The 11,884-nt window shown below is 56.3% G+C and overlaps 1 protein-coding gene across 2 annotated transcripts in view; it reads right to left on the bottom strand.

Annotated features, from left to right (window-relative positions):
* The window catches only part of KIF17 (kinesin family member 17), a 39,062-nt gene extending 28,758 nt beyond the window's left edge, over positions 1–10,304 (bottom strand). For both annotated transcript variants that reach the window (XM_045190972.2, XM_053921236.1), the window contains exons 1-3: positions 10,027–10,304; positions 5,819–5,965; positions 4,898–4,999 (exon numbers count right to left, since the gene is read on the bottom strand). In XM_045190972.2, coding sequence (XP_045046907.2) covers positions 4,898–4,999; positions 5,819–5,965; positions 10,027–10,257 — 480 coding nt within the window. In that variant the 5' untranslated portion in view covers positions 10,258–10,304. The remainder of the gene's footprint in view (positions 1–4,897; positions 5,000–5,818; positions 5,966–10,026) is intronic.
* Positions 10,305–11,884: the final 1,580 nt, after the last annotated feature.

An 11,884-nucleotide genomic window follows, 5' to 3' on the forward strand; every position in this document is an offset into this window, starting at 1 on the left:
ACCCCAAATACCCCAGGAGGCAGAGTTTGTTGCAGGTGGAGCCAGCCTCAAGCCTGCCCCTGCCTCTGGCTTTGTGGGACCTGAGACCAGTGACTTAACCTCTCTAGGCCTCAGTTTCCCCATCTGTATAGTGGGTGTGATCTCCCGAAGAGATGGTGAGGACTCAGTAAACTGAGGCCCATACAGTGCTTAGCACAGTGCCTGGCATGTGGCAAGGGTTTCACAAATGCCACCTGCTGTCCTCACCGTTGTGCTACTATTGTGACGGTGCTTTTCAGTCTGGGGGTGTTGGCTCCCCAGGGCAGACAGCGCGGTCACCCAAGGGCTCCGAGTGCCCCTTCTCTGCCTGTCCACATGGCTCTGTACCTCTCTGCCAGCCTCCAGGGCCATGGGAATGTTCGGGGAACCTTGGGTCATGGTGGGTGAAATGCCACGTGCCACCCCAAACTCCCGATGGCCCACCGCTCCCGCGGGCTCTCGGCGCAATGGCAGTAAATTAATTAATCTGATTGCTCCCCGCTCACTTTCCAGGCAGCCAAGTAGTTGTGTTGCTGACACAGAGCTGTGAAATGCAATATTTTTCAAGTGTGAGAAGAAATAAACCACTCTGGCAAGAGCAGAACGAACAGGACAGAAGTTGCCTGTCTGCTGGTCTGAGCCACCAGGGGATCCAAAGCTTTGTTCCAGGTAGCTCCAGGGCACCAGGTGGGGTTGGGCCCCTGCCGCACTGTGGTGGCGGGGCTGGGGATGGAAGGGGGGAGCACAGGCTTGCCCTCTCTACGGAAGCGTGGAGAAACAGCCAGAGGCAGCCTGAAGGACCCGGCTTCCTGGTGTGGATAAATAATTGAGGCACTGAGGGGTAAATGACTTGCTGAAGGTCGCACAGCTATTAGTGGCAGGGCACCAATGAGGTCACGGACAGTGGAAGGGTCCAAAGGGAAGGAATGCAGAGAGGCTGGAGCATCCTGCAGTAACTAAAGCTTGAAGTGACAAGGGCCGACCTTGACCTAGGAGGCAGCTGTGAAGAAGGAACAAAGAGCAGCAGCAGGAGACCCTGCACCCGGAGCCTGGGGTGAAGCCCCTGGATGCCTCAGCAGCACCTGGTGGCTTCATTCAGACCTGCCTGTGTGCCTGAGAGCTTTTTTAAAAAAAAATATTGATTCCAGAAAGAGAGAAAGAACCATTGATGGTGGCCTCCCACACGCGACACACACCCCAACTGGGAACTGAACCCACAACCTAAGTATGTGCCCTGACCAGGAATCAAACTCGTGACCTTTTGGTGCATGGAACAATGCCCCAACCAACCGAGCCACACTGGCTGGGCTGAGAGGAGCTGTTTTTGATCACTGCCACACTCCCAGGAATAACCTAGAAGGCTGCCTGGCGCATAGTAGGTCCAGGTGAGTGAGCAGCTGCCCAGGCTTCAGGAAGGAGGCTGCTCTGATTTACTCAGACAGGCAGGGGATGGAAACCTGCTTCTGCCACTTGCTACTTGGGGAAGTCAATTTGCCTCTCTTGGCCTCGGTTTCCTCATCTGCAAAATGAGGATAATAAATCCTATTTCTCATGACTATTATGAGGATTAAGAAGGGAATAGGGATAATAGAAAGTTCTGGGGGTCCTTGCAGGGGCGCTCAGTGAGCACAGGTCATGAAGAGGGTGAGGACAATCCGTCTTTCATGAGCAGAATGTAGAGGTCACCCCCATGCCATGTTTAGACCCAAGAAAGCTTGCTCCCCACCTCGTGATCCCTGGCTCCCTCCACCCCTTCCCTGATATTGCTGCCTCCACCCACCACAGAGCTGGGGAGGCACGGAGTGCCAGCCACCGGTTGTGCCCTGTTCCTTGGTAACTGCTCCCCTGGCTGCAAGGCTGCCCAGTCGCCATGACAACCAGCTAGGATGTGGCATGGCTGGGGCTGGTACACAAGCAGGAAAAGTCCACCCTGATCTAGAGCCAGGACATACCCCCTGGAGGGGGTGGTGCTGACATTCTGCTGGGACACGGGGTACCAGACCTAATGGAGAGGCCCCCGAGGGTCCACCTCCACCACCCAGTGCTGAGTTGGGATCCATGATCGTTCATGGTTTTGAGGCGGGAGGTGTAACTCTGCCTCCCAAAATCTCTCGCTGGCCTTAGTTGATCCAATAACCGATTACCAATGGGCAGGTGCTGCACCGTGCTGTGGAGCCTGACCACCTGCGTTCACATCAGGTCCCCACCCTTTACTTGACTGTCTTTAGGCTGGTCTTCCCCAGGTGTAACGAGCCTCAGTTTCCCCATCTATAATAAAGGGTACAAACAGCACCTCCTGCTAAGGCTGCTGTGAGGTTTACATGAGAGCCCATCTGACCCCCGGTCTGAAGCTCAGTGCATCTGTCACCGGCAACCCCCCAGACAGCCTGGCCCACCAAGCCCAAGGCCCCCGGCCCAGCTGGGGCAAGTACCAGCCCTTGGCCCCTCAGGGCCAGGTTGACTGAGCCATTCATTCTAGGGGCCCAGGTATTGAGGAAGGGGAGGAGGGCCCCTGCTGTCCCAGTGTGGGTTGGTCCGGGTACCCTGATCCTGAAAGCTGGCCTTTAAGGGCTGACACGTGGGAGCAACTCCCATGCACCCCCTCTGCCCCGTCTCCCTGTCTGGGGGCTGAGGTGTGACAGCTGCTCCAGCTCGGGGAGAGAGGAGAAAGATTCCAGGTGGGTGGCTGGTGGCTCCGGCACCGAAACAGCAAAGCATTGCTGTGTTCGGGAGAAGCAGAGGAAGGGGTGGGGGTGGGTCCTGGTCTGCGCGGGAGGAGGGAGGGGCGGGTGGGGAGGAGGGAATTCACACCAGCCTGGACCTGCTGCAGCCTGTGGCCTGGCACCCAGCGAGTTTTTGTTGAATGAGTGAATCAACGTGTCCCTCCCTTAACTGGAACTCATTTCTGCCTTCTTCCTGTCCAGGCGTTTCCTATATTGCTGACCCCTAAATACTGGGAAGAAGGCACCTGACCACGCAGATCGCACAAATGCAGGTACAACAACTAGTCATTTGCTCTGTGACCTTGGCCGCGTCCCTTCCTCTCCCAAAGACTCAGTTTCTTCACTTGTATCAGGAAAAGGTTGGGTTAGAAACTCTCTAAGGGTCTTTCCAGCTCATATTCTTAGGGATTTTTTTTTAAGATATGACAGGTACAAATGAGTTTTTCAAGACAGCGGCTCCCAGCAGCTTGAGCTGTCCCACTGGGCCATGGGGTGGTCACCAGTCAGAGAGGGACTCACAGCCCCTCAAGTGAAGCAGGGCAAGTGGGGGGTTAGGAGGCAAGTAGAAGGCGCTGCAGCCTGGCAGAGAAGCAGCCCCGCCCCCACATGGGGGCTCCAGTGCCCTGCCCAGTCTGGAGGACAGGGAGTGCCCAGAGGGTGGGGAGGGGTTCTGCACCCGCCCCTGGCCCCATGTCTGTCAAGGCGTGTGGCCTGGGGAGAGTTAAGCAGTTGGGTCACAGAAAATGTCCAACCCTGACTCTGTGACCTCTGAGCCCAGTGACCCTCTCTCCCAGCCTAGTTTTCTCACCTGTAACACGGGAATCTCCACAGCAACATCCCAGGGCTGATGCTCATTAATGGTTGACTTTCCCCCAACTCAGTCACTCTGACTCCGAAGGAGGTGGGCCAACCTCCTTCGAGGGCCTTTTGGACCCCATTGGTTGTTGTTTGGCCAGCTGAGAAGCACCAGACTTGGGGTGCAGCCTCCAGTGCCTACCCCCACTGGCCTCTCCTCCTGGGACCTGATCAGCCCCACTCAGCAATTAAAGAGTCCCAGGGAGGGTATGTAATCAAAGCCACACACTACGATGAAAGTCCAAGGGTCCTGGTGGCCTTGCCACCAACTGTCCAGTCCTGCTAGGTCACTTGACCTTGCCGGGCTCCCCAAAGGATCAGCCAAGTCCTGCCTGTCCGCATAGGCCCCTCAAAGCACCTAGTCCTGCTCATTTGCTGGGAAAATGGTGTTCTTTCATTCTGGTTCTAGCCTCCTGGGAGGCTAAGGACAATTGACAAAACACGTGCCCATCAGTCCTGACTCCTCCCCGCCGGGGTTCCACATGCAGCCGCAGGTCATACCCCTGCCTGTTCTCAGAACCCCCACGGCCCAAAACAGCTCGTGCGCCGGGCGCCTGCGGTGCGCCGCCGCTCCACCACGCAGCCCGCCTCATCAGCCTCCTGAATCTCACAGCAACTCTGTGAGGTGGCATTATTGCAACCTCAGGCCCACCCACAGCAGACCCCTTTCAAAGGAAACCAGGTCCCCGAATCTGAGCCCAGTAGGAGCTGTAAAATGGGATGTTTGACATTCAGGACATTTGAAGCCAGACAGACCTTGGTTCAAATCCAAGTTCAGCCACCTACTGCCGTGGGAAACCTGGGCAAGTTAATTAACTTCTCTAAACCTCCCTTCCCATGCCAGTGGACTGGGGAAAGTAGCATCTGCCTAGCAAGGTCACTGTATTAAATGGGATAATGTGCCTAAAGCAGTCGGTGAGCAGTAAGTTCTCAATCAATGACAATCATTACTTCCTTCTTTTCAGCTTGCAGGCCCTTAGAGATTTTCAAAATAATTTCTTAGAAGTGGGACCCTTTTTTCAAATGATATCTATTACAAAAGTCCATTTCAATAGATGTAGGTGGCATTACCCCAGGAAAGGTCCAGCCCCCCTCGTGTGGTAGAGGTAGGCCCATTAACCCCTCCCCTGTGTCATAGACTTGGAGGATACTCTAAAATTCAAGTTCAAAAGTCCCCTCTGTAGTCTGAACCAGCACCTGTGCCCTCAGGATACCTTTCCTGTCTTTCTGAGGGACCACCACGTGATGCCAACCTCCCCCCTTCACCAGCCCCCCCCCACCTATGCCATGTCTGCGCCCACCTCCAGCTTCTGCTTGGTGTCTGCCCCCAGCAGGTCACGAACATCTTCATTGTAGATCTCCAGGTAGGCGGCCCGGACCAAGAACTTGGTATTCTCTGCGCACTGCAGGGGATGGGCAGAGGGAGCAAAGACAGACACCTGAGCACCTGCTGCGGGCCCTGCCCCTGCCGCCGGAGCCCACTGCAGCCAGATCACGGTGATGCGGGCTTGGGGGAGGTCGGGCTTCCCAGAATGGCGTAATTCTCCTATTGCTGTTGTCTAATGCTGTCTCTACAGGCCTCAAAGGAAAAGAAATGGGAGAGGCTTCCCCACTGTTCAGGTAAAGTGAGGCCACAGGTGAGGCCTGGACCAAGCACTGGCCCTGGGAGCTCTTGCTCCTGTGGGTCACCAGATGAGTCCCAGGTGCAGGTACAGTGGCCTCTGCAGCTGACCGGGATCCCAGTCCCCACTTTGCCATTTCCCAGCTGCAGGAATCTCTGCAAATTCCCACAAATGTCTCCAGGGCACTTCTCGCCAGCAGCCTGGACACTGGGTGACTGGTTTTGACCCAACCCACAGGGGCTCCAAGTCTCAGCTTCCCTATCTCGAACATAATCACCTCCCGGGCCAGGGTGGGATAATAAAGGGCTTTGCACAAGGCCTGGCCTGTAGCAACTGCTCAGTAAAAAAGGAAGTTGATCATCACAACCACTTCTTGAAGTCACAGTATCCAAATGAAATGTTAAAATCCAAAAATGGCAGGAGAAAAAAAAGTTGGAACAGTGGGGGATCCTTTTTTCGGTTTTCAGTTTTCTCTCATCACCGTTCAGACTCTGACTGCACTGCACAGTCAGACGTACTCTGGGACCACCCGTAGTAGCGGCTGGGGAGCCTGCAGGCCCCAAGCCCCAGCCCTGCCCCTTCCCTCCACGAGGCCCATACCTGGACGCTCTCGAAAACGTGCTCGAAGGCCCTGGGGATGATGCCTCTCTGGGAAGGTGGGTCTGTCAGGCCCTGCATGGTGAAGGACTTCCCGCTGCCCGTTTGGCCATAGGCAAAGATGGTGCCGTTGTAGCCCTCAGTGACGCCCTGCATGGAAGGACCAAAATGCCAGGGCTCAGCTGACTCTGCACAGCCAGGCCCAGGCCCAGGCCCAGGCCCAGGCCCACGGGGCTGTGTCCTACCTCGCAGGCTCAGGGCCCCTGCTGGGTCTCCCACCACGCTGTCTCTGGGCTGGGGGTGGGCAGGTAGAGATGAATACCAGCTCTGTCCTCAAGGAGTTCACTGCCTGGTGGGGCAGGAAACTGTCCCCGTGTGTGGTTAAGAGCGTGTGTCCTGGAGCCTAGCCCCCTGCATTCAAATCAGTCTCCACCCTTTACTGACTGTGTGCCCATGGATGGTTCTTACCCAGGCACAGTGAGTGTCAGTTTCCTCTGAAATAAAGGGGCAGAGCGGCACCTCCATCAAGGCTGTTGTGAGGTTTACCTGAGAACTGCATGCACTTGGCACGAGGGGAGCTGGCATGCAGCCGAGCTCACTGATTGTCTGCCTGGATTCGTGGGGGAGTGATTCCCATACAAGGCAAGCGGAGGCGTGTGTGAAGTCGGAACTGCAGGCCTTGGGCAAGGAGAGGGAAGGGGGAACCTGGCACAGCCTCCTGGGTAGGCAGAACTGGGGGAACTGAAAGGGTGGTTTGGATTTTGACAAGGACAGAAGAGGAAGGCATTCCAGGCTGAGGGGACAGCTTGAGCAAAGACACAGAGGTGAGGGGCTGGGGTGAGGGGGATGGAAGATGAAGCTGGGAAGGAAGGTGAGTGGCACCCTGGTCATTCCTCATTCACAGATGCATTTTTCATTCTGTAGGTACTGACTCTCTTCCCTGTGCCGTCACTGTGCCCCGACGGGGGACAGAGTGATGAATCAGGCTGACACCCAGTCCCTGACCTCACACGTGAAGACACAAGTTCTAGAACTTTGCACGAGGGAGAAGGAGCCCAGTGTCAGAACATGGGTCCAGAGGGCTGCTCCCAGACCCTGCAGACAGGCCACAAAGGGGCTCCGGGACCCCAGGGACTGCTGGTGAAGGGAGACCGAAATCGCAACCCACAGCTCCTCTGAGGGAAGGCCTCACTGTAATGGGCAGAACTGGACAAGCACCTGTCCCCTGTCCGAGGGACCCTGACCACGAGTGGGTGGGTTCCTGCAGCTCATCAGAGGGCCGGGGGCTGCACGCCCCTCCCCTAACCAGGGGCCCCAGCTGGGCCCCTCAGAGCCAGGGGCACAGGATGTCCCAGGAGCAATGTGGTTTGGCACCCAGAGTATAAGTGTCACCCAAACCCAGAGAGGAGCCAACAGAAGGATCACTGCCCACAGGGCAGCCGCTTCCCAGCCACCGGAAATGTGCCTGGGGCAACGGAGAAATTGAATTTACTTTGGTTTAGTTTAATTAATTCACACCTAAAAACTGAAGCAGTGTAAAATGTTTTTCCACTAAACACAACTAACTGTATTGTGCTTCATTTCATTTTAGCCAGTGACACTTGGGCATCTGAAGTGAGATGCGCTATAAATGTAAAAGAGACCAGATTTCAAAGGCTTCGTGTGAAGAATGTAAAATAGCTCACTAGTAGGTATTATGATGATAACATCTATGATGTTTGTTGAAGTGATAATATGTTAGTGTGATGGGTTAAATAAAATGCATTATTAAGATGAATGATGCTTGTCTCCTTTTACTTTTTAAAATGTGGCTACTAGAAAAACTTAAATTATGCATGTGGTTCACATTATATTTGGACTGGAAGGCTCCCGAGCTACTAGCCGCATGTGCTTGTTAAAACGTAACTTATTTAAAATTAAATGAAAATTTGAAATTACAATTCTTCGGTAGCACTCCGTCCATTTGGCGACATACTTGTAGCCAGTGGGCACTTAACTGGACAGCCCGGATACATTACATTTCGCCACCACGGAGCGTTCTGCAGAACAGCACTGCCCCGGCGTGAGGTGGAAAACAACCTACGCACATTTCTAAGGCAAAACATAAAACATCACCAAAAACATCAGGTATCCATGGGCAGATACCTCCAGACCGGCCAGGGACAAGTTCTCGCGCGGACAAAGTTCTCAGCATCAGCCACTCTGCACTACCTCCCGGGTCCTGCCGCCTCTCCGGTACCATTATTTACTAAGAGATTTTTCATGAAATCAACTGTGATTTCACTCTCTTTTTAACCTGATGTCACCCTCAGCAATAATTCCCATGAAACTGCATTACAGGTTGGATGCACTAAATATTTTTCTACTTCACATTAAATACCTAAGTATTGAAATTGAAATAAAAAGCATCAATCCTAAATTGCCTCACGCCCCCTTTCTTCCCCCTCCAAAATGAACAGCTCCATGTCCTCCCCAAAGGCCAAAAATCTATGGCTTCTACTGCCTCAACGTCTCTGGAATCCAGGCCCACCATTCTCAGTCTGGACAGGGCAGAAGTCATGGCACCTGGCCCCTGGGTGGGTCACCGGAGGCGACGCTGAAGCCATGGGTGTGAAGGAGGGAGTAGGGGGAGACTACGCAAGGCCACCAGCTGGGAAAGAGCCCAGCAGGCCAGGAGTGGAGGGGAGGAGCTCCGCTGCAGGTGGGTCTGGGGCGGAGAGTCTAAGAGGTCACCCAATGACAGGGAAAATCAGGAACAGAGCCTAGATTTAAGGGGAAGGGGAGAGGAGGGAAAGGAAATGAAAGAGGAAAGGAAAGGGGCAGTTAGACGTCCTGGGAATCTTAGTGCAATAGGACCTGAAAGGAAGGTCTCTGGGCAGGAGGCCCCTGGAGGTGGTCAGAGCCCCGGGAGAGCAGCGGGAGTCAGGGCGGGCACTCAGCCGCCCAGTCCTAATGGTGCCGCTGTGGGGGCTCCGGGCCACCTGACTTGGGCTTTGTACGTGATTTGCTCCTGCTCACTTGATGGCAGACAACTGAATGGAGCACGACCCCAGGCACTGCTAGGAGCTGAAACCGCCCCTCGTTTGTTGGATAATGCTCCGGGCCTCAGTTTCCCCATCATGAATGATGACTCCAGCTCCATATATCCACGAAGTCTTGGGAAGACACTCTTCAGCCCGCCCCAGGGTTTTGACTTTTCTTGGAGGAAGAGATGGGGCAGCTAAAGTTGGTGTTCTGGGATGTCACGTGGCCCACCAGCCAGAACAAAAAGTTCCGTGCTCAAATCTACTTAGGAAACGCTGGATTAAATAAATTACACTGGTTTCTTCAGGCGAGGGAGGGTGCACGCAGCCTTTCCCAAACTTTTCCTTGTTTCCTGGGACCACCTGTGACATCACCTCTAACTAGTGATTCGCCGGAGGCTGGGGATGTGTCGGCTGAAGAAAAGAACACTTGCCGGGCAGACGGCACGAGAGGCTCCAGCCCCACCTCCGCCAGACTCCCCGAGGGAGCTTGGCCAGTCTCCTCCCCGCCGGCCTCAGTCTCCCCATCTGTGAAATGTGTGTGTCTCCCCTGTGATGAAGCTCAAACAAGCAAAAGCAGGGAACTGGCGAGATTCCCTCCCCCTTTTCGCCACCCCAGGCTTGTACCGGCCACTGCCTCTCAGGAAGCGGGAGGAGGACAAGGGAGAGGGCTCTGAATGCTGACGGGAGAAAGCAGAGGCCACAGCCTGGGAGGGGGTGGGGAAGGGGAGAGCAGAGGGGCTGGGCGAGGGGAGGATGGAGGGCGCGAGGGGAGGGGGAGGGAGAGGGCAAGGGGGAGTGGGGGGGAAACCCGGGGCTCCTGGGAGGGGAGGAGGCTGAGGAAAGTGGCTGGGGCGTTTAGAGAAGCCCTGCGGCTCTCAGATGAGGGGGGAGGGCAGGTGGTCTTGGGGCTGGAGTTCTTGCGGGCGAGGGGCCGTGAGGGCTGGGGGTGAGGACAGCCGAGGCACTGGGGGCAGCGGAGACCTGGACGCAGACCTAGCAGGCGAGTTCCTGCTCTCTCCCGCCTGCACGGAAGCCTTCAGACCAACCTGCTGGCGTCCACCTGTGCGTCTCCAGAAGGGCCTTCTGGCCGGCTTGGGGGCAGTGCCGTCCCTCAGGACCCCTCAGGGCGGCCCCAAGTCCTGCCCGGCCGGTCCGCGGAGGCGGCGGCCTCCCGGGCGCCCTCACCTCCACCAGCGGGTAGGCGATCTCGTTGTAGATCTGCTCGGTGAAGTGGTCCATGTAGTAGGCGCCGTCGAAGGTGAACTGCTTGGGGGGCTCGCCGGCGGCGCCGGGGTTCTGGATGAAGCACTGGCCGCGCGCGGAGTCCACCGTCACCACAGACTGGCAGTTCAGCTCCCGCTCCCGCTGGCTCATGGGGCGGCAGCGCACCACCACCTTCACCGACTCGGAGGCCATGGCGCGCCGAAGGGGTCCCCGGGGGCGCGGCCCGACGTGGACGCCGCGGCCGGGACACACGGCCTCCAGGCAGGGGACCCCTGGCCGCCGACCAGGGGACGCAGCGAGAGCCAGGCGCAGGGGGCGGGGCCTCACGGCCTGGGCGGGGCCGCGGCGCCGGGCCGGGTGTGGGGGAAGGGAAACGGGTCTCTTGGGGGCGCTCCGAGAGGAGGAAGGGGGCGGCTGGGGAGTCGAAGGACCGGAGCCGGGTCTCCGCCTCCTCCCGCGCCCGGGCTCGCCCTTCCCCGAGGCCTGGCCCGGGCGGGGGAAGTGGGGGATCCGCGCTGCAGGCGACGTCGCAGGACCCGAGCCCCTAGCCGCCCTCTCACACCGTGGCGTTCGCGGTTGCTGAGCAACACCGTGACGTCACAGGTGGCGCTGGAGAACGTCCGAGCGTTCTCCGCGCCCGACAGCAGCCCACGCGTGGGCTGTCTTCACGCAGAGCCCCATTGGCTTTGCTGGAGCGCCGACCTGCTGTGCGAGGCGCTTCACAGCCGTTGTCGTCTCGGATAGTCCTAGCCCCAGTTCAGACACGGGGAGGCCAGGCCTGACTCCACCTCTGAGGCAGATATAAGAGGAGGAGCCTCATGCGGAGGTTAGAGACCTACATAGAAAGGCAACCAGGACCTCGCTTTTCCTCACACCCCTGTATTGTCACAGGGGAGCACGTATCACCGGTCCTGGGGCAGACGAAAGGTTCCTTCTACCGCTGCCCCTCGCTTTTTCTAAGACACAAGATTAAGTAACAAAAACAACTTTTGAAAGCCAAAATCTCTTTAGCTTCAGAGACTGCCTGTCCTATCTCTGGTGACTCCGCACAAGTCCCTCCAGTAACACCGTCAGCTACCTGCCAGGAATTGGGATAGGCGCTGGGAGGCAGCCCAGTCCCTGCCCTCCTGGAGCCCATGGTCCAATCCAGCAGGGGAAGTTCACACCAAAGACAAATCTCCCACATGCAAAAATCCCTAAATGAGCTAGTAATTACAAACTAAAGGAACAGTTCTATGGAACATCCAACAAGGGAACCTTACTGCCCCTCCCCAGGGGGGAGGGGGGCAGGTTTCCTGAGAGTGACAGAAGCTGAGATGCTAATGTTGGGTAGTTAACCAGGCAAAAGGTGCGGAGAACAAGACCTGTCCAGACTGTGCAAAGGTCCTGTGGCATTTTGCAGAACAGAAGGAAAGCCCAAGTTGCCAGAGTGGATCGGAGGACTTGAGTCTTTTTTCCTATGGGAAGTAACCGCTGGAGGCTTTCAGCAGCTCTCGAGAGATGATCTGAACATACCGATTCCTTTTGGGACAGCTGAGCCTCTGAGGACAGGACCTGTCTGATTTGCCATCCAGCACTATCTGGAGGTATGTTGGCACAAAAAAATAAAACAGGAAAACTGGACAGAGACCTCACCTTTCAAAGAAAAAGTCCGTACTAGAAAATCCAAAGAAATGCACTTTATTTCCAATACATACAGTAAGGAGAACTGGGCTACGTAGGTGGTGCTGGTTGGAAGAGAATGATCTGTAATTAAGACACTGGAGCATCTGTACGCGTGGGTGGAAAAGCCTTGCCCTGTTCGCACCACGTGAACGAT

This window comes from Desmodus rotundus, chromosome 3, assembly GCF_022682495.2.
Source record: "Desmodus rotundus isolate HL8 chromosome 3, HLdesRot8A.1, whole genome shotgun sequence".
Classification (NCBI taxonomy): domain Eukaryota; kingdom Metazoa; phylum Chordata; class Mammalia; order Chiroptera; family Phyllostomidae; genus Desmodus; species Desmodus rotundus.